Source organism: Sceloporus occidentalis, unplaced genomic scaffold, assembly GCF_023333645.1.
Source record: "Sceloporus occidentalis isolate IW3139 unplaced genomic scaffold, rSceOcc1.0.p SCAF_1, whole genome shotgun sequence".
NCBI classification, from domain to species: Eukaryota; Metazoa; Chordata; class Lepidosauria; order Squamata; family Phrynosomatidae; genus Sceloporus; species Sceloporus occidentalis.
Genome location: NW_028316981.1, coordinates 186,346,009 through 186,371,265, shown reverse-complemented (window position 1 = coordinate 186,371,265; position 25,257 = coordinate 186,346,009). Strand labels below are relative to the sequence as shown.

Genomic DNA, 25,257 nt, shown 5'->3' with positions numbered 1-25,257 from the left:
TCCATTTCTTATACATGTTCCGTTTAAAACTTAGCTCAGTTGAAAGTTCCTTAGTCATCCATCCTGGTTTCTTGAGACATCTACCATTTTTCTTCCTCATTGGAACTGTTTGAAATTGTGCCTTCAGTATCTCCCCCTTGAGAAACTCCCATCCATCTTGAACTCCCTTTTCTTTTAGTATTTCTGAGCATGGGATCACTCCCAGTATTTCTCTTAAGTTTAGTAAAATCAGCTTTCCTAAAGTCTAGAATGCGTGTCTATGCCTGGCTTCTCCTTTCCATTGTATAACAAACTCCAGGAGAACATGATCACTCTCACCTAAGGATCACACCACTTGCACTTCATTAACTAGGTCATCCCTGTTGGTTAGGATCAGATCCAAAATAGCTGACCCCCTTGTTGCCTCTTTCACCTTTTGGAAAATGAAATTGTCTCCAAGGCAGGTGAGGAATTTGCTACACCTTGAGGATTTGGCTGAGTTTGACTTCCAGCAAATATCAGGATAGTTGAAGGTCACCCATCACTACTAAATATCTCCTTTCTGAGTGTGTGGTCATCTGTTCTAGAAAGGTATCATCTAATTCCTCAGTCTGACTTGGGGGTCTGTAGAAGACTCCCACAATAACATCCATGTTGCTTCCCTCCCCTTTATTTTTTATCCAGATGCTCTCCACCTGACTTCCAGTACTGATGTCCTGGATCTCTTCACTGGTGTAAATGTCCCTGACATATAAGGCTATTCCTCCTCCTTTCCTGTTTGGCCTGTTTCTCTTGAAATGGTTATACCCCTCTATTCTTACATTCCAATCATGAGACTCATCCCACCAGGTTTCAGTGAGGCCTATTTTATCATATTTGCTTTGTTGTGCTAGGAGTTCAAGTTCATCCTGTTTAATTCCCATGCTCTGTGCATTAGTGTAGAGACATCTTAGACCATGTGTCCCCTTTACTTGCTGTCTGTGCAAGTTTTTTTGCCTTCCACTTTTGGGTCCTTGCACTGTTTGTCTTGTTCCCTCTGTGACAGTTTGACTATTTTCTCCAACCCTTTTGCTTTCCAGAATACTGTCTCCCTCCCCCACATAACTCAGTTTAAAGCCCCCCTGATCAAATTTTTGAGACTATTGGCAAAAAGCGTGAGATGCAACCTATCCCTTGCCAGAAGTCCCTCCTCATGGAACCACTGACCATAATCCAAAAATCCAAATCGTTCTTGGCGGCACCATCTGCGGAGCCAGTTATTCACCTCTGCTATTTTCCTCTCCCTTCCTGGACCATGCCCTTCAACTGGGAGAAGAGATGAGATGACAACCTGTGCATCCATCTCTTTCAACTTCCTACCCAAAGCCTCATAATCCCTTATGATATTCTGGAGGCTTTGACTTGCAGTATCATTGGTTCTCACATGAACCAAAAGAAAGGGATAATGGTCAGTGGGCTTGACAAGTCTTGTCAGCCCCTCTGTCACATCACGGATCTTTGCCCCAGGGAGACAGCACAGCTCCTGAGACATTTTGTCAGGCCCACAAGCCACTGGTTCAGTACCTCTCAGCAAGGAGTCCCCCACGACTATTCCACACCTCCTCCGAGGCTTAGCAGCGGCTGTTCCCTTTGATGGTACTCCCAGGGTCCCCTGCTCTGTCCCCGAAGTCTGTCCCTGCTACTGTTCCTCATCATCCTTGATAATAGAGAGAGATTCAAATTGATTCTGCAGCTGCGAGCTCACAGAACGTTCCCTGGTTTCCCTACTTCTGCGTGTGACCTTCCTCCAACTATCTACCTCTGTTTTGTGTGAAGTGACCTCCTCCACTCCAGCAACTTCCTCTGTTTTTCTTGTTCTGGACTGTCTGGTCCTTTCTGGTCAGGAAAACCTCTTGCTCCCTATGATGCTGAAGTGTAGCTACCTGGGCCTCCAGCTGTTGTACTTTCTCTTTTAAGAGTGCTACCAACTTGCACCTAGTGCAGGTGAAGTTCCCCACATCTGTGGGTAAGAAGACAAACATCCCACAAGTGTTGCAGGTGACTGCAGCAGGGCCTTTCAGTGTCCATACTGAAAAGTCTTAAGGAGGCATTGAACAAGACTGTGAGCTTCCCCTGTTAAACACCTGTGTAAAGAACCCCTGTGGGCCTGGCCTTTGTCCCCAAACTCTGTTAAAGAGCTCAGTCAACTGGGACTCTAGTTATGTAGAGAGCCTCTGGCTACTAGTTAGTTCCTGAGGCAGGCAAGTCTCTGACTCACTTCCTCTGAGCAAGTCCCCACAAGCCTCTTAAGGGAGTAGTGAAAAGTAAAGTGTAAAATTGAAGGAGATGTCCTCCAACACTGTGCCCAGGTAACAACTTCTCTGTACTCCAAGCCCTCCTTGGCTATAAAAAATTAAAATGAATGTGAAAAGAAAAATTTGCGCACCTCTACCAGCAGTTCTTTAGAATGAGTCTTCTAGCTCCTCCTCCTCCCAGTGACCAAAAGAAATGGCTCACATTTTAAAAATTTTAAGCTCTTACCCAAGCAAAGTAGACACAGAAAACCAGGGTCCTCTTTTGGAAGGAGTGTCCCAGAAATCCTCTTTACTTTACTTAGGAAATTTTAAGATTCATGAAGGTTAGGATTTGTCTTCTCTGTGCATGCATTCTAAAACATGCCACTCCATGCCTATTTATTCTGAGTGATCTGGCTGATCTTGTCTGATTACATAGGAAACAGAGTAACATTGCTCAAATCTTACAAAGTGAGATTTCTTCTTAGCTCAGTGAGTTGCATTTTATCAATGATTACCTGATGCTTTTGATGTCTTTCCCATGAGACTGACCAACGGGACCAGTTGCCGTCGTAATATTTATATTCAATATTTAATATTTTAATTTAATATTTAATATTAAATACAGCAAATGCTGCACTCAGTTTGTAAACCATTTAGAGGTTGTGTTTCCTCACCACTTTCTCTATTCTGTCTGTGACTCCTTTGATGTATGGTAAAAATACCTTCCTTTCCTTTGGGTGGTTGTTTGTCTTCACTTCTATGGAGTGCCCGAAATACCCACAAAAAACTATGGATGCCATCTGTGAAAGCCTTCGAATTCACATAATTTTCTTTTATCTACAATTCTCTTATTGTTTTGGTCGTTTTCATTTATGCTAATAGCTAGCTTCCTGTAAAGGAGTTTTATCTTGAAATCTATTTCTTTTGCACTTTGTGCATTTACCCTTTGCTTAGCCACTCTCTGTGTTTTAGAGTATGAAGATGACAAGATCTCATTGCCATTTGTTGTGACAGACCTGCGAGGAAGGAATTTGAAGCCACTGAAGGAGAAAGCTGTTTGTCAGGTGAGAGTAGTTTTTAAAAACCACCTATCACCCTAAGAAGAGCTTTTGCTTTTGACAGAAAGGAATGGTACTAAAGAAATACTCTTGACTGGAGATCCAACATCATTAGTAAAATAATACTTCCTACCAGCCTTGGGTTTGGCCTGTTTGAACTGTGATAGCAAAGATGATTTGAACTCATCAAGAAAATATTATTTATATCATTGATTTAAAACAAGCTTTCTATATGTATACAAATGTTTCTTGTCTGTGTTCTGGTGTTCTATTCATTGTATTCAGCTTCCAATTTATATCTTCCTTTGATCTTAAGTTTAAATGCCAGTTTTTGTTTCTATGGTGTTTACTACTTGATGATATATTCTTTGTTTGGTGTGCCAAGCATACTTGAAAGGGTCGAATACACTTCAAATGTCCAGGCAAAGGAAGAGAAAGAAGAGCAAAAATCCTGTTCACATGTCCAGGGAAGGCTGGGATCATGTGAACAGGATTTTTGCTTGGTACTGATGACTTGGTTTTTACTTCCAGTTAATTCTCTTCATTTGCCATTCCAACTGTCTATCCAGTGAGTACCGTAAGTATGCAGACCCAAACATCCAAGGCCTTTGCATTTGACAAAGCTTTTCCACCTTCTGTCTCACAACTGTAGTTACTTTATCCAGTAGTCTGAATGTTTCATCTCTGTTTACCTCACTCTTTTGTTTTTCAGCTATCCTTTATTCCTTTATTCTTGGCTTTATTGTTACCTTGTCTATGATACTGTCTTCTAAATACTCTAAGGACACTACAGAAAGACAAAAGCAAGGAGATTGTGGTGTAGTAGATTAGGATCATAGAAGAAGCATCCAGTTCATACTTCAGCAAATGGAACCAGAGCATTCTCTGATCCTGCCTCTGCTGACTCAAAGCAATACCACTCCCTGGCAAGCTTAGTAGTCCACCAAAGCTCAGTTGCTCAGGCCAACTCATTGTGGTCTCAAGATGATCTTGAAAGCCTGGGCACCAGAAATATTACTTCCCCATACAAGCACTTCTGATCTGGTTGCCATTTATAAACCATTCCAAACTCCTATCTGGTCAGCAAACAGGCAGACCCAGTCATCCACAGTCTTTGCATTTGTGACAGACATAATATAGAGCAAGACAACCTCTATATTGAGAAATAGGTCATTGTACAGTTTCTAGTTAGGGAACAGCAAAAAACCACAAAAAGTCTTCAAAGTATAATTGAAGCCTTCCCAAGATGCCATGAAACCCTGTGTGAGACTTTGAAGCTAACCTCTTGGACAGTGGAGGGTTGTTTTTTTTTTGTGGCAAGAGAGGTGTACCTGTAGGTATCATATGAGTCAGGCAGCATGTTGATGAATGCCTTAAAAATGAAAGATCCAGGTTCAATCTATGTGAGGGTTAATATCTGTTCATCTCCCTCAGAACATGAACTAAGCTGATAGAATCATTTTGAAAAGTCGTATTGAATAGGTCCTCAATGACTGCACCATATGAACCTATTCATTTATTAAATTTATAACTTGCTTTCTGTCAATATATGATACTTCAGGATATAGGTGCATCAAACAATTGGAATGATCTGTATGTGTGTCAAAAAACTCGTAGGTGTAGGAAACTGGAAACACTGGAGAGAAACCAGTACACAATTTTTCCCAATGTGTAAAGATTTTTTATCGGCTCCTTGCTGTTGGTCTAACCACCATTTCAGTGGTTCAAAGTTGTTTTACGAAATGTCTTTAACTGAGACTATTGCTTTTGAGTTTATGGCAGCTTCTGGTTGTTAGTACATACTTGAACATTTAATTGTCTTGTAGCCACCATGATGTTGCCATTGCCTGTGTTTTTGTAGGGCTATGGAGAGTTGTAGTAATAACTGGAGGGTTGCCTGATTCCCAACCCTGCAAAGGGGATTGAAGTAGATTTTATAGTCAAAACCTAGCTGGCTATTCGAGAAATGTGGGGAGAAAGAACAGTTGAATGTTACCTGAAAAGCTACTGGTTTGTGAACAGGAGTGTGTATAGTGTGCATGATGTAAATCTGAGAATTAAGAGTGGTCATTTGGCTGAGGATCAAGTTCACAAGAGAACTGGTGATGGAGAGGCTTCTGCTGTATTGAGAAACATTTCTTCTTTCCTTTCCAGGGACAATACTTAACAGTGGAGCAGCTGACTCTGGATTTTGAATATGTCATTAATGAGGTGATCCGGAACGATGCCTCATGGTCCAAGCAGTTCTGCTCCTTTAGTGATTATGACATTGTCATCTTGGAGGTAGGAACATGGTGTGTGTATGATCAGAGCATCTGCCTCATTTGGAGACAAAGCCTTTGAGGATCCTAACACTATCTCCTGGCTTGAGAGCTGAGGGAGAACCTTACCATCTTTGTGCTTAATTTTTGGTGCAGATTTTTTTATTGTTGGTTTGGTTTATTTATTCATTCTTTCATTCATTCAATTTGAGACAAAGTAGAAAGCATTTTAAATAAAATACCTAAAGTATGTTTGCTGGCATGCTTTGCTGGAGTAATGTCACTAGGGCCTTCAGCACTAACCTGGAAATTCACTCCATGCATCTGAGGAAGTAGACCAAGTCTAGAAAAGTTTGTGCTACATCTTTTGCACAGTTAGGGGCTATACAGACTGCCCCTTTGGGGTGGTGTGAAGCTGCTCCTTTACTGGTTGGATCGGTGCCGCAGCAACTGGATGCCGAGGCACCGATCCAGCCTCTGTAGAGCACAAAAAGGAGCCAGAAAACCAGGTTCATTTTTGTGCTCTCGAAGGGACGCCATAGCCTCCGCCACGGGGTGTGATGATGCCCCTTTGGCGTTGCACCATCTCAGTGCTATGCCCGAGGTGCATCATGGTGCATGCCGTGTAGATGGCATGTGCCACAATGACGCCCTGCCAGTGGCAGTAGGGCTCAGAGTGTGAGACTCAGTTATTGTTAACTGAGACTTGTACCTTATGTGTATGCACTTGGAAGATCTAGAATATCCCTATTCAAAATAGTTTTCTTCTACATATAAATGGTATGTGGCTTAAATGTGCTGAGGTGATTTTTGAAATGAAAACTTTTGTACATTTTGAGAAATAGGCTTTCCTTCATTTCAGGTGTCAGTGAATGTTTCTAGTCTTTTAAATATCAGGACATAAACATACATGATTGGGTTTCAGTAATTTTGATACAAAATAGGTAGGGGGGCAAGTTACAACTGGCCTTAGCAGGGCTGGCAGATGAGCAGAGAAGGCATCTCAAGTAACTGTCCTGTTGCCACCTCTTTGAAATGTTCCGGAGCAGAGCATCTCAAGCTATCTGATGTGTGAAACTGGCAATATTTTCCCCTCTTTTAGCCATTGAGCCAGGTAGCACCACCATAATTTCTCCCCATTTGCTACAGGTGTTTTTTCTTTCCTGAAAACTCACCAGGGAGTGGCAGCCAGTGGCTTGTGGATTGGCACTGCTCAAAGAGAACCTCAAAGCAAGACTGATCCTTTCTCTTTCCCAGTTCTTGTGGTCATCCCCTCTGACACTTGCTTTTTATTTACATTTCCAATTTGTTTCTTAACACATGTTTTCAAAACAGTTTGCCTGTAACAGAATGATTAAGAAATGTAAAACATGTAACAGTTTATAAAACCATATTTTAAAAGAATAAATCTCAAATGCTTGCCAGAGAAATCATGTTTTCACTCATCTGTGTAGTAAGGGGAAGGGGGACATTTTTACTTCCTATCTAACCATCCACCCCATTCCTTCATTTTAAAATACATGGTGCTCCCTGCTGCTCATTTACTAAGAGGCATACTCAACATACCAGAAGTGATACTGTTGCTCAGGTTCCAGTTTTGATAGAGGAATCAATAGAGACTAAAATATCCCAATGATCTCCCTCACATTTCTCAGAAAACCCCCTCCTAAGTTCTTCAGCCTGTTGGGCTTGATTCTTCCCTAGCCATGAGTGAAGAGGTGGTCATCATTATGGAGGGAGGGAGAATTCAGTCCCGAATAACTTTTCTAGAGACAGTGTAGCACTCTCAAACCAAGAGGTTAGCCGTTAGTCCTGCTGTCTAATTATATAGATCATAATCCTGCTATCATATGCCTGTAGAAACAGCACAGTAGAATAAACATAATTTGTTCAATACTCACAGTTCTGACCAGTTAATTTTTTGTTTGTAGACTCAGCTACAGGCGAACTCTTAAGTATCTGCCTTTCCCATCTTTCTAGGTGTGTCCAGAAACCAACCAGGTTATCATCAACATTGGTCTCTTGCTCTTGGCTTTCCCTTCCCCTGATGAAGAGGGACAGGTTAGGTGAGTCCAGTCCATCACCAGACCCACCTTGGTTTGCTACAGTTTTGCTGGTTGCTTGCCATATTTATTATGCTTCTTATGATGTGATTTTGGCACACAGCATGAAAAGTTGTTGAAGCAGAAGGGAGTAGAATAACATGGACTCAGGGAACAAGTATTCCAAGAGGAATTAAAGGTCCAGGGTTGAACAATTCAGAGAAACATTGGGAGCCAATGTGATGTAATGGTTAAAATGTCAGAGTAGGATTAATTACAGGGTTATAGGGCTGGAAACAGGGGACTTGTTAACTTGGTCTGATATGACATAATACCACAGAGGGTTGGGAAAATTATGTCAAGTCATTTATTCTGTGTACATGCCATTTGCCGGGGTGGAGGAAGGGCTTACAAAGTTGTATGTCTAAACTGACTCTCTGGTACTTTGTGCAGGCCAAAGACCTATCACACCAGCCTCAAGGTAGCATGGGATCTGAACACTGGCATCTTCATCACTGTCAGTGTGGGAGACTTGACAGAAGTCAAAGGACAGACTAGGTAAGGGACTCTGGTTTTCTGTGCCTTGCCCCAAGGTAAGCCGTGTCCCGTATGAATCTTTGTGTACTACCATATATACTTGTGTATAAGTCGAGCTCATATATAAGTCAACCTTGTGTATAAGTCATCTTCATGTATCATGTTGAAAGCAGATACATGGGGTAGATGGGGCGGCCTAAATTATACTATTTGATATGGCCTGTAGATAAGTTAAAGGTAAAACTTAGGGACACATTACAAAGGATGTAAAGAATGAAGCAAAGGAAAACAGTGGCAAAGAACTTAAATTCCAGCAGGCATGACTGTTTGCACTCATCCTAAAGGCTCCATCCTAAAGGGGGAGTGTGACCCTGTTGGTGCTCCTAGACCTCTCAGCGGCTTTCGATACTGTAGATCACGGCATCCTCTTGGACCGCCTGAGGGGGTTAGGTATCAGGGGCACTGCTTTGCAGTGGTTCCGGTCCTTCCTCTCGGGTTGGTCCCAGAGGGTGCTGCTCGGGGACTGTAGCTCCAGTAAGAGGAACCTCATTTGTGGGGTTCCTCAGGGGGCTATTCTGTCCCCGATGTTATTCAACATCTATATGAAGCCGCTGGGTGAGATAATACGGAGTTATGGTGCTGGGTGTTATCAGTACGCTGATGACACCCAAATCTATTTCTCCATGTCTCGTTCGTCGGCCTCGAATTCCAATGGCATCTCTTCTCTCAATGAATGTCTTCAAGCGGTAATGGGCTGGATGAGGAAAAACAAATTGAAACTGAATCCAGATAAGACGGAGGTGCTCACGGTAGCGGCCCCGAAACCAAGAATTGGGTTGCAACCTCCAGTCCTGGATGGGGTCACACTCTCCTCCAGTGACTGTGTTTGCAGTCTGGGGGTGCTCCTTGACTCGTCGCTCCTGATGACAAATCAGGTAAATGCGACGGTCAGGAGCGCCTGCTATCAGCTTCGGCTGATACGCCAGCTGCGCCCTTTTCTGGAAGTAAGGGATCTCGAAACTGTTGTGCACGCACTGGTAACCTCACGCCTGGACTTCTGTAATGCACTCTACTTGGGGCTACCCTTGTGCTTGGTTCGGAAGCTTCAGCTGGTACAAAATATGGCAGCCAGGCTTGTTTCTGGTACATCTAGGAGGGACCACATTACTCCGGTTCTGAGGTCCCGCCACTGGCTGCCTATTAGCTTCCGGGCCCGGTACAAGGTGTTGGTTATTACCTTTAAAGCCCTAAATGGCTTGGGTCCAAGCTATCTCAGGGACCGCCTCCTCCCGTACAATCCTCCGCGCGCTCTCTGGTCCTCTGGGAGGAACTTACTGCAGCCTCTAAAATCTAGGCTTGTGGCAACCTCCCAGAGGGCGTTCTCTGCTATCGCCCCCAAACTCTGGAACGACCTGCCGGATGAGATCCGTCAGTTGACATCATAAAAAAGCTGTCAAGACGGATCTCTTCCGGCAGGCCTTTCCAGATTAACCATCCCGGCCCGGGCTCCCTGATCCCCTCTTTCCTCTCGTGGCCCCATCTTTAGTGATGATTGAGGATCTCCAGAGGGATACCAGGGTTTTTAGTTTGTTTTAATTATGTTTTATGCTTTGATATTGTGTTTTTAATTTGTCATATTTTTAATACTTTCTTAAGGAGGGGAGGGATTATAATGTTTTTAATTTTATATCTTACTCTTGTTATATTTACTGTTGTCAACCGCCCGGATTGGTTCGCCACAAGGCGGTATACAAATAATAATAATAATAATAATAATAATAATAATAATAATAATAATTATTATTATTATTATTATTATTGTGCATAAGGAGGGAACCATGGTAAATGCTGGTTGTGCAATGTATGTAGGAGGGAATCAGGCATGTAAAGGCAAAACTTAAGGTGCAGTATTACAGTGGCCCTTTACATTTGCTGATGTTAGGGGCACAAGACCTGCATGAATGTGGAAAAACCACAAAAAAGCCACTATTTTTTTTTCTGAGAGAACACCTCTAGGAATTTTTAGGTCCTCCAGTACAACTCTCTTGTCAACTTTTGCCAAAGGACCTACAAATGCATAGAGAAGTGTTCTTTCTAGGAATCTCTAGGTCAGTGATTGCCAAACTCTTGTCCTCCAGATGTTTTGTATTTCTGCTCCCAGAATTCCTAACTGTTGATTAATCTGGCTGGGGCTTTTGGGAGTTGAAGTCCAAAACATCTGGGGAACCAAAGTTTGGGAATCACTGTTCTAGGTTCTTCAGTGTGACTTCTGGTGGACATTGACCATTGAATCACACTGGAAGAACTAGAGATTCCTAAAGATACCATAATAATCAAATCCAAGTATAGTCAAATTAGCAGTCAAAGCTGCAAATGTGGAGGGCTGATTGTAATTCTTATCAGCAAAGGAACCATCCCCTTCTCTGAGTAGAATGGTTAAAGATAAGAGCTTAGTCTATTTTGGCAGAAACTAAAAGAAGCATCAACCCCCTCTACTCTTGGTGTTCCTTTGAGGAGAAGTGCCAAAAAGCTGGCACTGCCACTATTTCCCACCCAGGCATTCAAAAAGGCCAGAAGTGGCACCATGGCTGAGAATGTAGAAAGGGGTCTGTGCTTGTTGTAGGTTAAGACAAACTAAGCTCTCACCTTTTGCTACTCTAGGCAGAGGAGGGGTCGGTTCTTTTTTTTTTGATTAAAGCTAGGGCACAGCACTTCCATTGAGTGGTGGATAAGTCATCCCAGGCAGTTGAGCAGCAATGTGTTGAACATTGTAATAATGCCTGATAAAGAGAGCTTTGCCTAGATTGCCCCTCAACTTTTACTTAGCAATTACTTTTGTCCAGAGTTCTACCACCAGTTAGCAGGTACAAGAGACAAGGTTTCTCTGTAGTGCACTGGAACCCCTCTTGAGAGGCCAGGTTGGCTTGATTCCTGAGTTTTGTTTAGGCAGTTAAAATGATATCTCTTCAATAGGTATTGTTGTGGCTTGTTTTTGTGTTTGGTTTTCATTTTATTCAAAATTAATGGATTTGATGTAATAAATAGTATATCACTTTGAGGGTCCTTGTGGAAAAGCAACGTATAAGTCTTTTAAAGAAATAAAATACCAAAGCAACACTGCTGCTTGATGCATGTTCATTTATACATTTGACAGGTGGTGTGTATTCATAGCATGAAGCTAGCCTTACATTTGGCTTTTTAAACTGTTTTCTCCTACTGTTTCTCCTGTGTCTTTTATTCTTCTCTCCTGTCTTCTGCTCCTGTTACACCTTTCAGAAGTTGTTTTGCCTTTTAGACTCGCAGATTTTTACTTTGCTTGTTTCCCTTTTTTTGTTTATGGGCCTATGTTGTTGGTGTGTATATTAAAGTCACTACTGACTTATGGTGCCCCTAAGGCAAACTTACCGTGGAGTTTCTTGGCAAGATTTGTTCAGAGAGTGTTTGCCTTTGCCTTTCTTTGAGGCTGATAGTATATAACTTGCCCAAAGTCACCCAGTCAGTTTGGGTGATCAAGCAGGAATTCAAAACCTGGTCTCAGGAGTTCTAGTTCAGCACCGAAACTACACCAGGTTGGCTCTATCTTTCTACACACATTGATAATAAAAACTGTTTTATTACTTTATTTTACAAAGTGCCTATTTAAAAGCAGATAGAAAAGACAAGATTAAAGATGAGTCCTATATTACTCATTAATACTGTACTTTTTTCCTGTTTTGAAAGAGACATTTGCCAAAAAGAAAAATCTGGCTGAACTTGTCACCTGTTCTCTTGGTTTCTGTATACTGGGTTTTGCACTCTTTGATCCTCTTCAGTGGAAGTTAGCCCATCCTTCTCTGGTTTCTTTTTCTCCTCTTCCCTGGGCCTGTGGCAAACTATGTACATAAGTTTTTTCCCACAGGACTGAATGGTAGCCATTCCTTTATACTGGTGAAAGGAAGGACACCAGTGGGTTAGGGAATAAATCTGTTTCTTCCCCTGGTAATCTCAGATTTGAATTACTATTAAAGAGTAATTACTTCTTCTCAGCAGTTCTGTTTGTTTAGTCCTATACCATGCAGGACATATTCACAACTGGGCTTCCTGTCTAGATTCAGTCAGGTTACTGTGACATAGAAAGGTTAAATGAATAAACCTACTGCTCGCCCTAGGTATTGCTATCCTGTGCTTTAATTTAGATATTTAAGTCCAAATCTTTTTCCCCCTCCCATCTCTTTCACCATTACCTGTGGTGGCAAGGACAGATGGAAGATGCAGCTACACCATCTGGAAGGCCACACAATCCCAGCCTTCTCTTGCATGGTCTTCTTCTCTCATAAAACACATTGGTACCTAAATGCTAGTCCCTGGGCTTGATCTTGTAAATTGCTTTCCAAACATCTAGAGTAAGCACTCTTGCCCAACATACTGTCTGTCTTGCAAGAGTCAAGTTTACTGAAGCCAGCCATGAAAATCACACTGATACAGATCTGCATTCTGCTGGTGACTGTAGGCACATTACACCTGTGTTTGTTTGTTTGTGGACCTTGCACAAGGATGTGTTTGGGATCATCTACTTCAAGACCTCCATCCTGTCACACAGCAATAACTGGGGGGCAGCTCCATTTCTTCAGCCACTGATTAACTTTGGGAATGTTCCAAGCTCATTCCAGCTGCTCTTAAGCACCAAGAGCCTTATGCTGAAGAAAAGAGGCTGGTCCTTCCTCGCTCCGTACTTAAGAGCATCTTGAAGCTGGACCTGTACAACCGATCAGTGGCTATGGAAATTGGGCAGTACCCAGATGTTTTACACCTAACCTGAAGGTATTTTTATGCACCGTTTTAATTTTATTCAAGAAACAAAGGTTGTGTACAGTGAACCATCAGAAAGCAAAGATAGCACTAGCTCAGCCACCCAGCACATTTTAGTTTTTGGAGTATTTCAGATTTCAGAATTCTGGATAAGGAACAACTCAGCCTATAATATATAAAGGATGCCAGCAATGAACACATTATTTTCTGTTATCCTGTGGGCTCCACAGAAATAGCACAAATCTTTAGGGACCCCCAACTTGCAGACTATACTTACCCTATTGGCCTTTTCTCCCCTTTTCTCTCAGTGGCAGCGTGTGGAGCTCCTACCGGAAAAGTTGTGTGGACATGGTAATGAAGTGGCTAGTGCCAGAGAGCAGTGGCCGTTACGTCAACAGGATGACCAATGAGGCCCTTCATAAAGGTACATCTTCTCAGTTCTTGACTTGGATCCCTTTCAGCATCTACTAGAAAGTGCTTTGGCCTTAGTTGGCTGGATGGTACTGAGCAGCCTGCTTCTGGACAGAGTAATGAATTGGACATGGTACTTTGTGTACCTGGTGCTACTCAGTGCAAGTGCTCACTGTATACACAATGAATTCCCAGTACACTTCTGCAGTTTTATGGTAGGGACATTCCTCTAGGACATAGGAGATCTTATTCCTGCTCTTACTTGGTTGCTTGAAATTTGGTTCTGCTTGTTTCTCCTCACCCCTCATTTGCATTCAGAGAGAGCTTTGGCTCATATAGAAATGCCAGTTATTGGCCATGTTGACTTGTAATTCCAGAAAAGGAGGTTCCACACATTCCTTATGTTCTGACCAATTACCATAGTGCTCCTAAATGGTAATCTGTTGGATTCTTGGAAGCTTCTTATCCTCTGGTGGTTTGCAAGGCAACCTGTTCCTGAGGTTCTGTAGAAGCTGCACAGTGTGTAATGTAACTAACTTGCTTGTCTCTTTCCCCCTGCAGGCTGCTCCTTGAAATTCCTTGCAGACAATGAGCGCTACACATGGATTGTCTTATGAAGTCAGGTTCAAAAAAGAAGCTTGCATCAGTAGTTCATTTCCTGCCATAATTGTGTGTCAGATTCAACTACCTCCTTGTTAAAAGTTGTTTTTAATTCCCCATCCCTTTTGACTCAACAACTGCCCAGCTTACCTTGATTGTGTTGGACTCCGTCTGTGGGTAGAACTGCACCCTGTGCTTCAGGATCTCTGCATGTGGGGTGGGAACCACAAGCCCACTTCAGATGCTCTGAAGAACTGACTTCTCCTTTTAGGCTTGTCTTAAGGGTTGGACCGCATAAGTTCCAGCTGAGCTTGTGCACTCCCTAGAAAGCAACTCCTGTACTGACAGGAGCCCTCCACTTTAACTGCATCTGTCTACTCTGTGAAGCCGCAAGGAGTGTTCAGCAGGTGCAAGTCTTCCACAGGGTTTGCCCTCCCCTGGTGCTAAAGCATTAATTATCCCAGGGCAATTAATAATCGGTTTTTAGGAGACCAAACCCTCTTCCCTATTTTGAATGTTATTCTGTGTTTCAGGCACTTCACCACCACTCCCATTGGAGGAGTGATTTCCCCCCCTCTTAAATGTAGATGCCATCCCTTTAATCCCCATCCTAATTTGTCTCAAGCAGGTTTTCTGTTCCTGCAATAAACATTTAAATTTGACATTGGCTCTTGCTGTTTCATTTTTCCTTCTAGAGTAAGCTCAGTGGGGATTTTGGGGCCATAGTCTCTTGACACAATAGAAAGTGAAATAGTCACACTTGAGAGTTTGTAAGCACTGACTACAAACCAAAGAATCCATATGTGAGTGGAAGTTGCTTTTTGTAGCTTGCCTTGGCAGCAGAGCCAAGGTAAGTAAGTAAGTAAAAAATAAGAGTGTTCTAGCTTCTGTAGCAAGTGAAAAGATGGATTTTCTTATATCCCACTTTTCTCCTATGCAACCAATACAGACCTAGATACAGACATGCTTACAACTGCTGCATGGTTGTGCCTTCCATGCTGTGTTTGTTATACAGCAATGTATTCCTTGCTGGGAGTCATTAGGAAAGATGTCAAAAATAAAAATCACTTCTTATAATGCCAATAAAATAATAGTATCATGATTTGTATGAAATGTGTTTATACAAATCTGTGCTGTGACCCCATCTGGAATACTGTGTGTAATTGAAGTCACCTCCCAAGAAAGATATTACAGTAAAGTTGGAAAGTGTGCAGAAAAAGGCAATTGTAGTAGTAGTAGTAATAATAATAATAATAATAAGAAGAAGAAGAAGCATGAACCAAGTCCCTATGAGAAAATAATATGCTGGTTAAAATTGTTGCTTATAGTAGGTGAGTAGTGTTGGCAGAGGTTGTTGTGTACCTTCAAGTCATTTCTGACTTCTGGTGACCCAATCCTAGCATTTCCAACCAAGATGTATTCTGAGGTGGTTTGCCATTGCCTTTCTCTGAGGTGCACTCCATGGGTCTTCTATGGCTGTGTGAAAATGTGTATCCTGGTCTCTGTGAGTCTTGGTCTGGCACTTAAATCACTATGCCACACTAGCTCATTGTGGTCATGATAGAAATATTGTTGTGGAGAAAATTTCCTCTCAGTAAAACAACAGGGAAATCCATTGCAGCTGAATGTTGAGAGATTCAGGAGAAAAGGAAGTACTATTCACATAGCACCTAAGACACTGAAACTCAGTACCATATCGAGGGATAGTGCCAATATGGATGATGGCTTTGGGAGGAAAGTTTTCAAATTCATGGATGTTAAATCTATCAGTAGTTACTAATCATGATGATTATGTATTAGTCCCCGTATCAGAGGTGCTGTGTTGTGGAACATTAGCAGACAACATCTGTTACACTCTTGTTTTCCTTGTGGTTTCTCTGTAGGCCACAAAGCGGGACTAGAGAGCATGTGACCTTTCAGTGTCATGAGCATGGACCTTCTTATATTTTGGTACAAAGAATAATGCCACCAGACTATTTTCAGACAGAGAGCTCCTTGCATTTTTCTACTTAATACTTTTTAGTAAGAAAAATAAGGATGTATGAATGGAGAAGGGCAATATCAGAAACCCCTGTAAAATTCAGTGAATGATTTAAAGCACTAGCATGATAAAAGCCTTATCTGTAACCATCTTAATAATGATAACATTCATGGTGGATTGGGAGTAGGGGAGGAAGCACTTCTCCAGTTCTGAAACCTGTCTTGGAATGGGATGTGTTTTCTCATAAATGCAGAAAACATACAAGCAAAACCCAGAGGTAACAGTATCAAGATTTTGTCTTGTTTTTTCCCTTATGAACTCTTTTGTACAGCTGTAACAAGTCATAGTCTGCATGAGTAAAGGCAATTTTTAGACTATCTCTGACAGAAACAAAAACCTCTGAAAAACTTGCCCTGTTTTGCTTCACATGTAGCACAACTGTCATACATCAGAGAAATACCAAACAGATACCAGGTCTTCACATTAAAAGATATTGTCAGTGTCTGGGCTCTTATTACCCTTCTTCAAAATGCCCAAACAAGATGAAGTGTTAATCAGATATAAGCAACTAGCATCCAGTTCTTAAAAAGATGTCCAAGGCGTTGCTGGGATTGTGGAGAGGGGATTTTAATTGCATTGGCCCCTTCCTTCTGGTTTGGAAGTTAATCTTGTCTACTATGATCCTGTACCTCCCATCCCTGCAACAGTTATTTAATGGTTGAAAACTGCATTTTTATTATATATAGTTCACATGGCATCTAGTTTTGCCCTTAAGTTTTGTCAGAGTCACAGAGCCTGTCCTGTTCTTTGGTTAGCACAAAAACGAACGTTTACTTTGGGAAGAGTAAGAAGCAGCATTCTAGGCAAAGAACACAGCTGAATTTATTTCTTAAGAAAGAACTACAAAAGGTAGAAAACAGCTTTTGCACTCTAGACTACACACACGTACATCATCTGACCACAGGCACTGCCCATCTCATGGACCCAGGACACCTACAAAGCTCTTCAAACTCCACTTGAAGTCTATAGTGCAGCTAAAGCTGCTGTCGCCGCACAAAAAGATTGACACAAAATATATATTTTATACAATATGTAGATTTTGCAATAAACATCTATATCACAGGTTTAAAACACTGGAAAAATTGAACAAATAAGGCCATGATGGTTGAAAAACCCAAAAATATCAAGTAATTTATCTTCACCAATCTCACAATATTTAGGTGGTTTATAGAACAAGAATTAGTAATTACATATAAAAGCACAGATATTTTTTTCTGTTTAAAACTAGAATATCTAATATTCAGTTACAAACCAAAAGAGTGATTACTTTCTCTAAAGCGGGAAGTAACCAAACCTATTTGCTTAGTTACTAGTACAGAGAGGAAACAAAGGACTGATTTCTGTTTAAAACCAAGGGCTACTTATGTTCTCAGCTAGCAAGTATTTCTGAAGCACCCAAACAGAGTTGGGCCTTCTAAGAACTGTCCCTAGCTGCTCTGCAGCCAATCTGCTTGGTGGACAGAGAGAATCCTGGTTCAGAGGGAAAGGTTTGTTGTTGTGTAAGGCAGCAACTGAATACAAAGGTAAGCTCATTCATGTTGTTGAGTCCTGTGTGACTGATTGGTGGATCCAGCATTCTGCACAGTTCATAGAGGGAATAGCTAGCTCACAGAAAGCAAAGTTTTTGCAAACAACTAGATCCATTTTTCTTACCAAAGTTAGGACTTTTCTAAAGCTAAAAGCCAATCTGCATACATTTCAGAGAGCAGGGACTGGGGAGGAATGCTGGAACAGAAAAGTTTTGTTTTTTGAACCTCGATTAGGACCTGTCCCTTTATTGGCTTCTCCCTGTTGTGGCATGAAATGTACCCCTTTCTCACTGATGGACATACCTGAACACTTCACAAAGCAAAGCATGTTTACAGATCTGCAACAATGGAGTTGATGTTTGTTTTAGGTATACCAGAACAGCGTATTTTAAAAGCAAAGCACATCATGTCTGAATAAACAAAGTGCTGCTGGGTCTCATTAGTGAAAATGGCAGAATACGCATGTATGGTAACTAAGGTGCTTTTCTGAGAAGATGCGTATGCAGGGTGGGTAATGTCTATGAAACTTCCAGCAACCAGAAAAATATCCCACTGACATCTTCAAGATGCTGCCTACCTGTTGTATTCAAAACTAAGAGGTGCTTTATGTGCAAAAGTCTCCTTTTCAGTGTAGCATTTTGCTACAGGAGCAAAGCAAAAAGAAAAAGTTGGCACCTGTATGTTCCCCCCACACAGAGTTTGTCAAGAAATCTGCTGGCTCGCAGGCTGGGCAACAAATTTAAGGAGTCCTTCACTACTGTAGACTGACATGGCTTGCTTTTTATTATTGCAGTGGGCAAGGTCCTGTTTAATACACTCCACCCATTCTACTGCAGCAATAACAGCTGGCCAGGAATGCCCTCAGTAGAAGGATCAGAGGCAAAATGCAGGTTTCTGATCCTGGTGCTGTAAGTCTCACTAGGTCAGATGTTGGGGTTCTAGGCTGTCAATAGCAGGCAAATGTTGCTAAAAGTGAGAGACCACCTATTTGGTTGAGGCTGCAAACAAGATGGTGTAGTGGCTGGGGCTAGGACAAGGCGTCTCCAGCTGTTAGCAGTTTTTGATGTGAAATGAAGGGATGAGGACATGGAGTTGCTTGCCCAGAAAACAGACAGACCAGAAATGAGTTCTCAATTTGACTAGCTAATTGACCACAAGCATTATCAGGCTGTCATCTGAGAACATTTATGGAGAAACACATGCCCAAGATTTCACATGATGTGTCTAAGAGCAGAGATGGCTTGCTACCAGCTTAGGGACAACCCAGAGGGTTTCATTTCTGTGTCTGCCCTTTGGGTGCCCATCTACAACACAAAGAGACACACAAGCACTGCCTCAAATTGCACTGTGTAGAGGACTCCTTTCAGGGATACCTTTATTGCGCCAACCAAAATGTATAATTACATGTTCCTACCTTTCAAAACTCCACTGGCTTCTTCATCAGGCAAGGTGTTAAAAACCATACATATGGACACTGGGAGATGCTCAAAGCCCAAGAAATTTAACATCCATTTGCAAAACAAAAAGTATGCTTTTTTTTGCAAATGGAGTTAAATTTCCTGACCAGAGGGAGGAGGTTCCAGCCTGCAAATAATACCCCTCCATACTATCTGAACAGAGAACAAAAAAACCCAGCAACATGCAGGACCATTAACATCTCCTGTATGGTTTTAACACCTTGCCTGATGAAGAAGGCTTCGAAAGCTTGCAACATGTGCATTTTAGTTGTCCCCATAAAGGTATCATTAGGGGATTTTTTTATTTGCTCTGTGGCCAACATGGCTACCCCTGAATATTCTTTCAGGGAGTCTACAATAATTTCCCTGATCTGGATTCAAAGGAGACTGTCCTTAGTACTTAAGGAAATTGCTCTAAAAGCCAGAATGAGCAAATAGTTTTTATATAGGTGCGCTGTTTTTGAGTCTCACCTTTTAGACCTGGATAGGTCAATGTGCTGAAGCTAAGGCCAGGAACATCACCTGTAACAATCCAGCCTCACTGAAGAATAAACCAACTGCTAATGGAGCTCCGTACTTTGCTACAAGCACTTCAAAGGATGAGGACGCAGCTACTCATACAGGTTATGAGCCTTGGCATACCTGCCACTAATCCCTTCATGTTGGCCCTGGGCATATTTCTGCAATGAGCCCTATTCTGCTGCACACTCTTATTTCTGCACATGCCACTGACCTCCAATGGGGTACATCAACAATACAACCTGTCTTAAATTTAGTCCAAATCCTTTGGCCTCTACTCTTGCAGTGTGGCCAATGCAGGGCTGTCAAGAATATATGTAGCTGGCATACAACTGTATTCTACAGTTAACATTAAGTGGAGTAACTCCTACAAAAGTGCCATCTTCCTGCAATATAACCAACAATATAGGACTATCCTTATCCTGCTCTCCACACCTTGGCCAAAGTCCTCTCTCTCTGTCCTTGCAGCTGCAAAGGCAAGTTGCATTTTCAGTGCTGTATATCATGGGCATCTGAACTAAGGCTTTTAAAAAAGCAGAGCATTCAGGGAGATGAAATGGGTTACCCATGATTGCCAGAAGGCAGTAGAAGAAGTGGCTGAGTTCTACAAGCCAAAGGAGCTGCTCAGCACTGGAGTTAGCCATTGTAAGAAAGATGTGGCAACTGGGAAAAGACAGCCTGACATGGATAGAATGTGAGGACACAGCTGTCTCAGATCTGACACAAGAATAAGGGGCAATGGATGTAAAGGTGCTGGTACTGTATCTCACCCTAGTCACAAGGCTTGGCTCACTGGCAGAATTCAAAGGGATCACTTTGCCTTTTGCGCTAAGAGCAGGTGGGTTTCCTGACTTATCTCAACACAGAGCTGAAATCTGCCCAAGAGCCACAAACATCAGACATATCGCCACCAGGAGGAGCGCCAAGAGGCTCAAAACTGCATACAAAAACAAAACTAATGAACAAGTACAATAAAACACCAGAAAAACATTTTGCTGCTGCTAGCCTCCCTACCCCTAAAAAAACCAGAGGAAGGGCAGCAGTGGAATAAGCCAAAAGGGTCTGCAGCATGAAAGAGGCATTTGTGTAGTTAGACATGGTTTTTGTGGGGCTGATTTTCCTCCTTTATACCTAGCAGTGACAGGATGAACTGTCAGGGGAGGGGAGAATAAACCCTGCATTGTTTACCTCCAAGTACCTGGAGATTTCAGAGTGACCCCAATTACAAACCTGGAATTGTCAGGCCAACATCCAGGTATACCCACCACACCCATGATACTGAAGGCTTAGAGCTCTTGCTCTTCTCACAAGAAGCCCTGCTTGCTGACTTCCTGACTGCCTGTAGACACCTTGTTCTTCATGTTTAAGTCTGCTTGGCTTCAAAAGGCAGGAGCAGCAGGTGGCACATGCCCACAGTTATTAGGCACGCATTTGTAGCAATATGGGAACTTGGAAGTGCAGTTGTGACTGCATGGAGACTCTTTCATCCAAGTTATCATTTCATCCCACTCAATGAGCTTAAGGCAGTGTGCACACCATGCTGGGAAGAGCCACTAGTGGGCTCAGCTACTTCCACATAAAGCAGTTACACAATCCACAGTCTGTGTTGAAGCTGTGGGATGACTAGAACACCGGATAATCTTTTTCAACTTGTCCCAATTGTTGCTGGTATGAGCTGCCCTAAATACAGTGAACACTCCCAGCATCTAGAAACCCACCCTGTGTGTCCAACAGAAGTACAAAACTAAGGCAGATACCCAGGATCAAGGGTAACTCCCAGGCAGACACATGGAAAGCCTCCCCACAAAACAGTGACATTCAGGTGGCAGTCGCAGTGGCTTAGCTGGGCAGCGAAGTAGGTCAGGTTGCTCAGGTTCACCAGATAAGGTGCATCTCTTTATGCTCCCCCATGAGGCAGAAAAATAAAGGCCTTAAGAGAGCCAGGGCCAGTGTTATGATTTCAAAGCACAGCCTTCATCCACTCCCAGCAGTATGAGTGGAGCCTCCCACCCCAGACTGGTACTGGAACCTGGACCCCAGGCAAGAACATTCTCACCCCCTCCACAAATGAAGGGCATGGGGCATGAGATCTGAGCCAGTTCCTAACTACCCCTAATAACCAGAGAAGTAGCTTGGAAAAGGCAAAACCCAATCAATCCCAGCAGCAAAACCAAGGGCCAGGGCCAGCATTCCCTCAGGGTCACCAAGGGCTGCGCAGCTCTGTAGAGTGAACATTCCTAATGGGGGACTTGGTTGGGCTGCACTGGGGTGGGAACAGGTCAGATGGGGAGGGGGAGAGAGGCGTGAAATGAAAGCGCGTTGCATACCACTCGGAGACAGGAATAGCTCATCTTTATCGCAGGGCAGCACAACACAGCGCAAGATGCACCCTGGCCTCCTGCTGGCCATTTAAGCAGTCAGTCCCTTTTTGTCACTCTAGCTGGAGGGCAATGCTTGCACAAAGATGCCTCGCGAGTCTGTCCGTGCCAGCTTTGAGGGTGGCTCCATGGGGTCGGCGGTTAAGCTGCTGGACTCATTGGAGCTGAGAGATAACTCCTGGGGCATTTCCTCATCGCTCTCTTCCTCCTCTTCCTCTTCCTCATCTGATTTTTAAAAAGAGGAGGTGTGGTTAAAACAATCTTAGAGTATACTCATTCTCACGATAAGAAACTGTGTCATGGTACTGTGGAAACCGCAATTTCATTCCTTTTCCTTGGGCCTCAATGCATCAAGCTGCCTATTTAAATTACACAAATAAATAAATTTCAAACCACAGTCTTAAGGCTCAGGACCTCATATATCCACTTGACTCTGAACAGCAGGAAGAGAAAAGGACAGGTCTCTGAACTCTTTGCCCAGTAATTACAAGCCTTTGAACAAATAATCTTTTTCAGATGACAATCTCTAGCAGCAACCATCTACAACAAAATGAAATATTCCAGGAGTCTGTATCTTGCAATGACCGTTAGCCATCAGAGCTAAATGGAGACTCCATGCTTAAAAGGACAAAAATAACAAGAACAAAATCACCTACACAAAACAACAGCCCAAGAACACTCAAGTATCCAGATTCTGAGGGCAAATAACAAGGAAGGCCCATTGACTTTCAGTACTGCTTCCAAGACTCTTCACAGGGCATTTGGAAGTAAGGTCCTTTTGGAAACAGGATGACGACCCAGGCAGGTCTTTTTTATGAATCACCAAACCAATTCTTACATTCAATCACCCAGAGATTTTTGGCTTTGCTATCTAGGCAGCCCTTATTTTATCAAAGAAATGGGGAAGGGAACTGCTCCCACTCCAATGGACTTGAAAAAATTACCTCCACCTGTTTATTTGTTATTATTTAAAATGATCTCTCTCAATATTTCAATAGAAATACACCCCCTAAGTCAATACAATATAATGTTCACATAAAATTGTTCTAAGAAAGATATTAGAAAACAGTGAATATTGAAAAAGGACCAGAACTTGTAATTTCTTAATATAATTCATTAATGGAATAAAATAGCAATGAAGCATAAACTTGATTTCATGCAAGCAGTCTATGTATTAAATCACTAACCAAATAATAAACATGAATAGCTATTTCTAAATTATGTTTTGCTTTCCAGCATATGATGAAATGATTCCATTCTTTTATATGTTTAGTATTTCTCTATTATCTCTCACTTTAACTCACTTGCCAGAATTTGTCACTCCATTATTTGCATATAATCAATGTTATAGGTCCCTCATTTTTAGCAAGGATCATTGTTTTCCGGTATTAATAAACTGGATACAAGTGGCTTTAAATATTCAATTTAACTCTCTCTTGTTTGCAAACACAACAAGATAAGCATGCTAATGAAAACTTACACTCTATCAGCATGCTACTGGTTCTTGGCCTCTGTGATTGTGTTGTGAATTTCCTCCTGGGGTCCTTTCACACAACACAGTTATAGTGTTATGAATTCCCTTCAACTGCCATGGCTTCCTCCTGTACCAACCAGGGGCTTGTAGTTTGGTCAGAGGCAGTAGAGGACCTCTCTGGCTGAGAATGTAAGGGCCTCTCCCTCAAACCCCAAGATTTCATATGATGTAGCCATGGCAGTTACAGTGGTATTAATCTGTATAGTGTGAAAGGGCCCCTGCTGTGCACAGCTGAGATCCACCAAAACACCCCCCTACTCAACAAGTAGTTTCAAATTAACACCACCTTCCTTCTCTCCCCTTTTTACACTAATAAAACAGAAAGAAGAGTATCACCTCACACATTTATAAGTTAAATGGAGGCATAATGGTTAAAAGACCTCTACAATCTATCATTAACAAAAGACCCAAGAAAGTTTTTGGCTTCTCAAGGGGCCAGACAGTACCTTTATCTGGGTCCAAGGAGTTCAAGGAACTCGTCAGGTTCGCAAACTTGAAAACAAGGAAAAAACAAATGTCAGTAAGGATGATCCTGACTTGGCAACCATCTCTGCCTGCAATCTAACTATACATAAGAGAGATGCCACACAGTCCTTTTACTGGTGTATAGAGAGAGCTAACGTGGGATCGATGAGAAAAACAGGGAAGGGCTTCCAAATGAATAAACAGACCTCACCTTTTACACATTCAGAGTGGAGGAAACCCATCTCTTTGCGTTTTTCTAATTTACTGGGAATCTCACCAGCTGCTCAAATACAGATGGCTGAGAAACTGGGCATGTCTCCCCATGTATTAATAAGGTCTGGGTTTCTGAATGAACATCATGGCAGTGTTCCCAACTTGAATGAACTACAACATGCTGCATCTTGTTTCCAAACCAATACACACTCCTAGTATTTTCTAATTCAGCAATGCAGCCCTTGCCAATGCTCTCAGCTTGAATCCCTGGCATCTCAAGTTAGAAGGATCTTACGCTATGCTTAAAAGGACGACTGATAGAGATTCTGGAGGGCAACTGCCTCGATAAACAACATTAAGTTAGACAGGAGCAGGCAAATTTAGAGGGTTGAGGGAGGGGGACTGACTGTGGGTTGCAACAGGCCCCAAAAGACAGAAAGATTGCATGCATGCATGCATGCATAAATACTAGAAACACCCAGAAAATCATTTCTGAGTTGTTGTGGGGTTGTTGTTTTTTTACTTGTTTTTGACTTTAGAGGTAGTGTTCAGTTCTGCCATAAAATAGCTGCTCCTGGAATACCTTTTTAAGTGATAAAAAGTACAGCATGAAACACTGGGTGGGGGAAAGACACAAAAAGAGGCTCCATGCATCCCACAAGTCACACTTGGACCATAACTGAGCTAAAGGGACCCATGATCTTACACTGTAACATAAGGCATCTTGACCTATCTTGACCTATCTAAAAGGCATGTTGTCCACACATGGAAAACAAAGAGTTAAAAGCAACTTCAGAAAGTGTGTTAACTAGAGTGAGTCTTGCCCCACAAGCAAGTCTTCACTCCAAAGGCCCAAGACCTACCTCTCCCATCACAGCGATAGGCGTCTCGCCCTTGGCCTGAGCCACACGGTGCTCTATCAGGTAGTACATATACTCATCATACAAGAGACGGATGAGATGGAAGGATCCAAAACTGGCTGCACTCCGCAGAGTCAGATCCCGAATCACCATGGAGCTGGGGGGGGGGGGGAAGAATCATCCCAGAGCAACAGTTATCACATTGGCTCAATCACACTACTTTACAGAAAGCAGGGGTGGGGGAGAGCATGGAAGGTAGTAAAAAGGCTGTGGCTGGAGTGGATGTGAGCTCAGTATCAAGCCCAACAC

General features: G+C 42.4%; 2 protein-coding genes across 8 annotated transcripts in view; one reads left to right on the top strand and one right to left on the bottom strand.

Annotated features, from left to right (window-relative positions):
• The window catches only part of DCAF15 (DDB1 and CUL4 associated factor 15), a 33,531-nt gene extending 18,917 nt beyond the window's left edge, over window positions 1-14,614 (top strand). Inside the window, exons 8-13 of the mRNA XM_089486832.1 lie at window positions 3,228-3,319; window positions 5,468-5,596; window positions 7,555-7,640; window positions 8,070-8,174; window positions 13,250-13,365; window positions 13,914-14,614. Of these exons, the coding sequence (XP_089342958.1) occupies window positions 3,228-3,319; window positions 5,468-5,596; window positions 7,555-7,640; window positions 8,070-8,174; window positions 13,250-13,365; window positions 13,914-13,969 (584 nt within the window). The 3' untranslated portion in view covers window positions 13,970-14,614. The remainder of the gene's footprint in view (window positions 1-3,227; window positions 3,320-5,467; window positions 5,597-7,554; window positions 7,641-8,069; window positions 8,175-13,249; window positions 13,366-13,913) is intronic.
• Window positions 14,615-16,790: 2,176 nt separating this feature from the next.
• RFX1 (regulatory factor X1) overlaps window positions 16,791-25,257 on the bottom strand; it is a 70,619-nt gene continuing 62,152 nt past the window's right edge. For all 7 annotated transcript variants that reach the window (XM_089486791.1, XM_089486783.1, XM_089486818.1 and 4 more), the window contains 3 exons: window positions 24,952-25,105; window positions 23,857-23,902; window positions 16,791-22,101 (listed from right to left, as the gene is read on the bottom strand). In XM_089486791.1, the coding sequence (XP_089342917.1) occupies window positions 21,935-22,101; window positions 23,857-23,902; window positions 24,952-25,105 (367 nt within the window). In that variant the 3' untranslated portion in view covers window positions 16,791-21,934. The remainder of the gene's footprint in view (window positions 22,102-23,856; window positions 23,903-24,951; window positions 25,106-25,257) is intronic.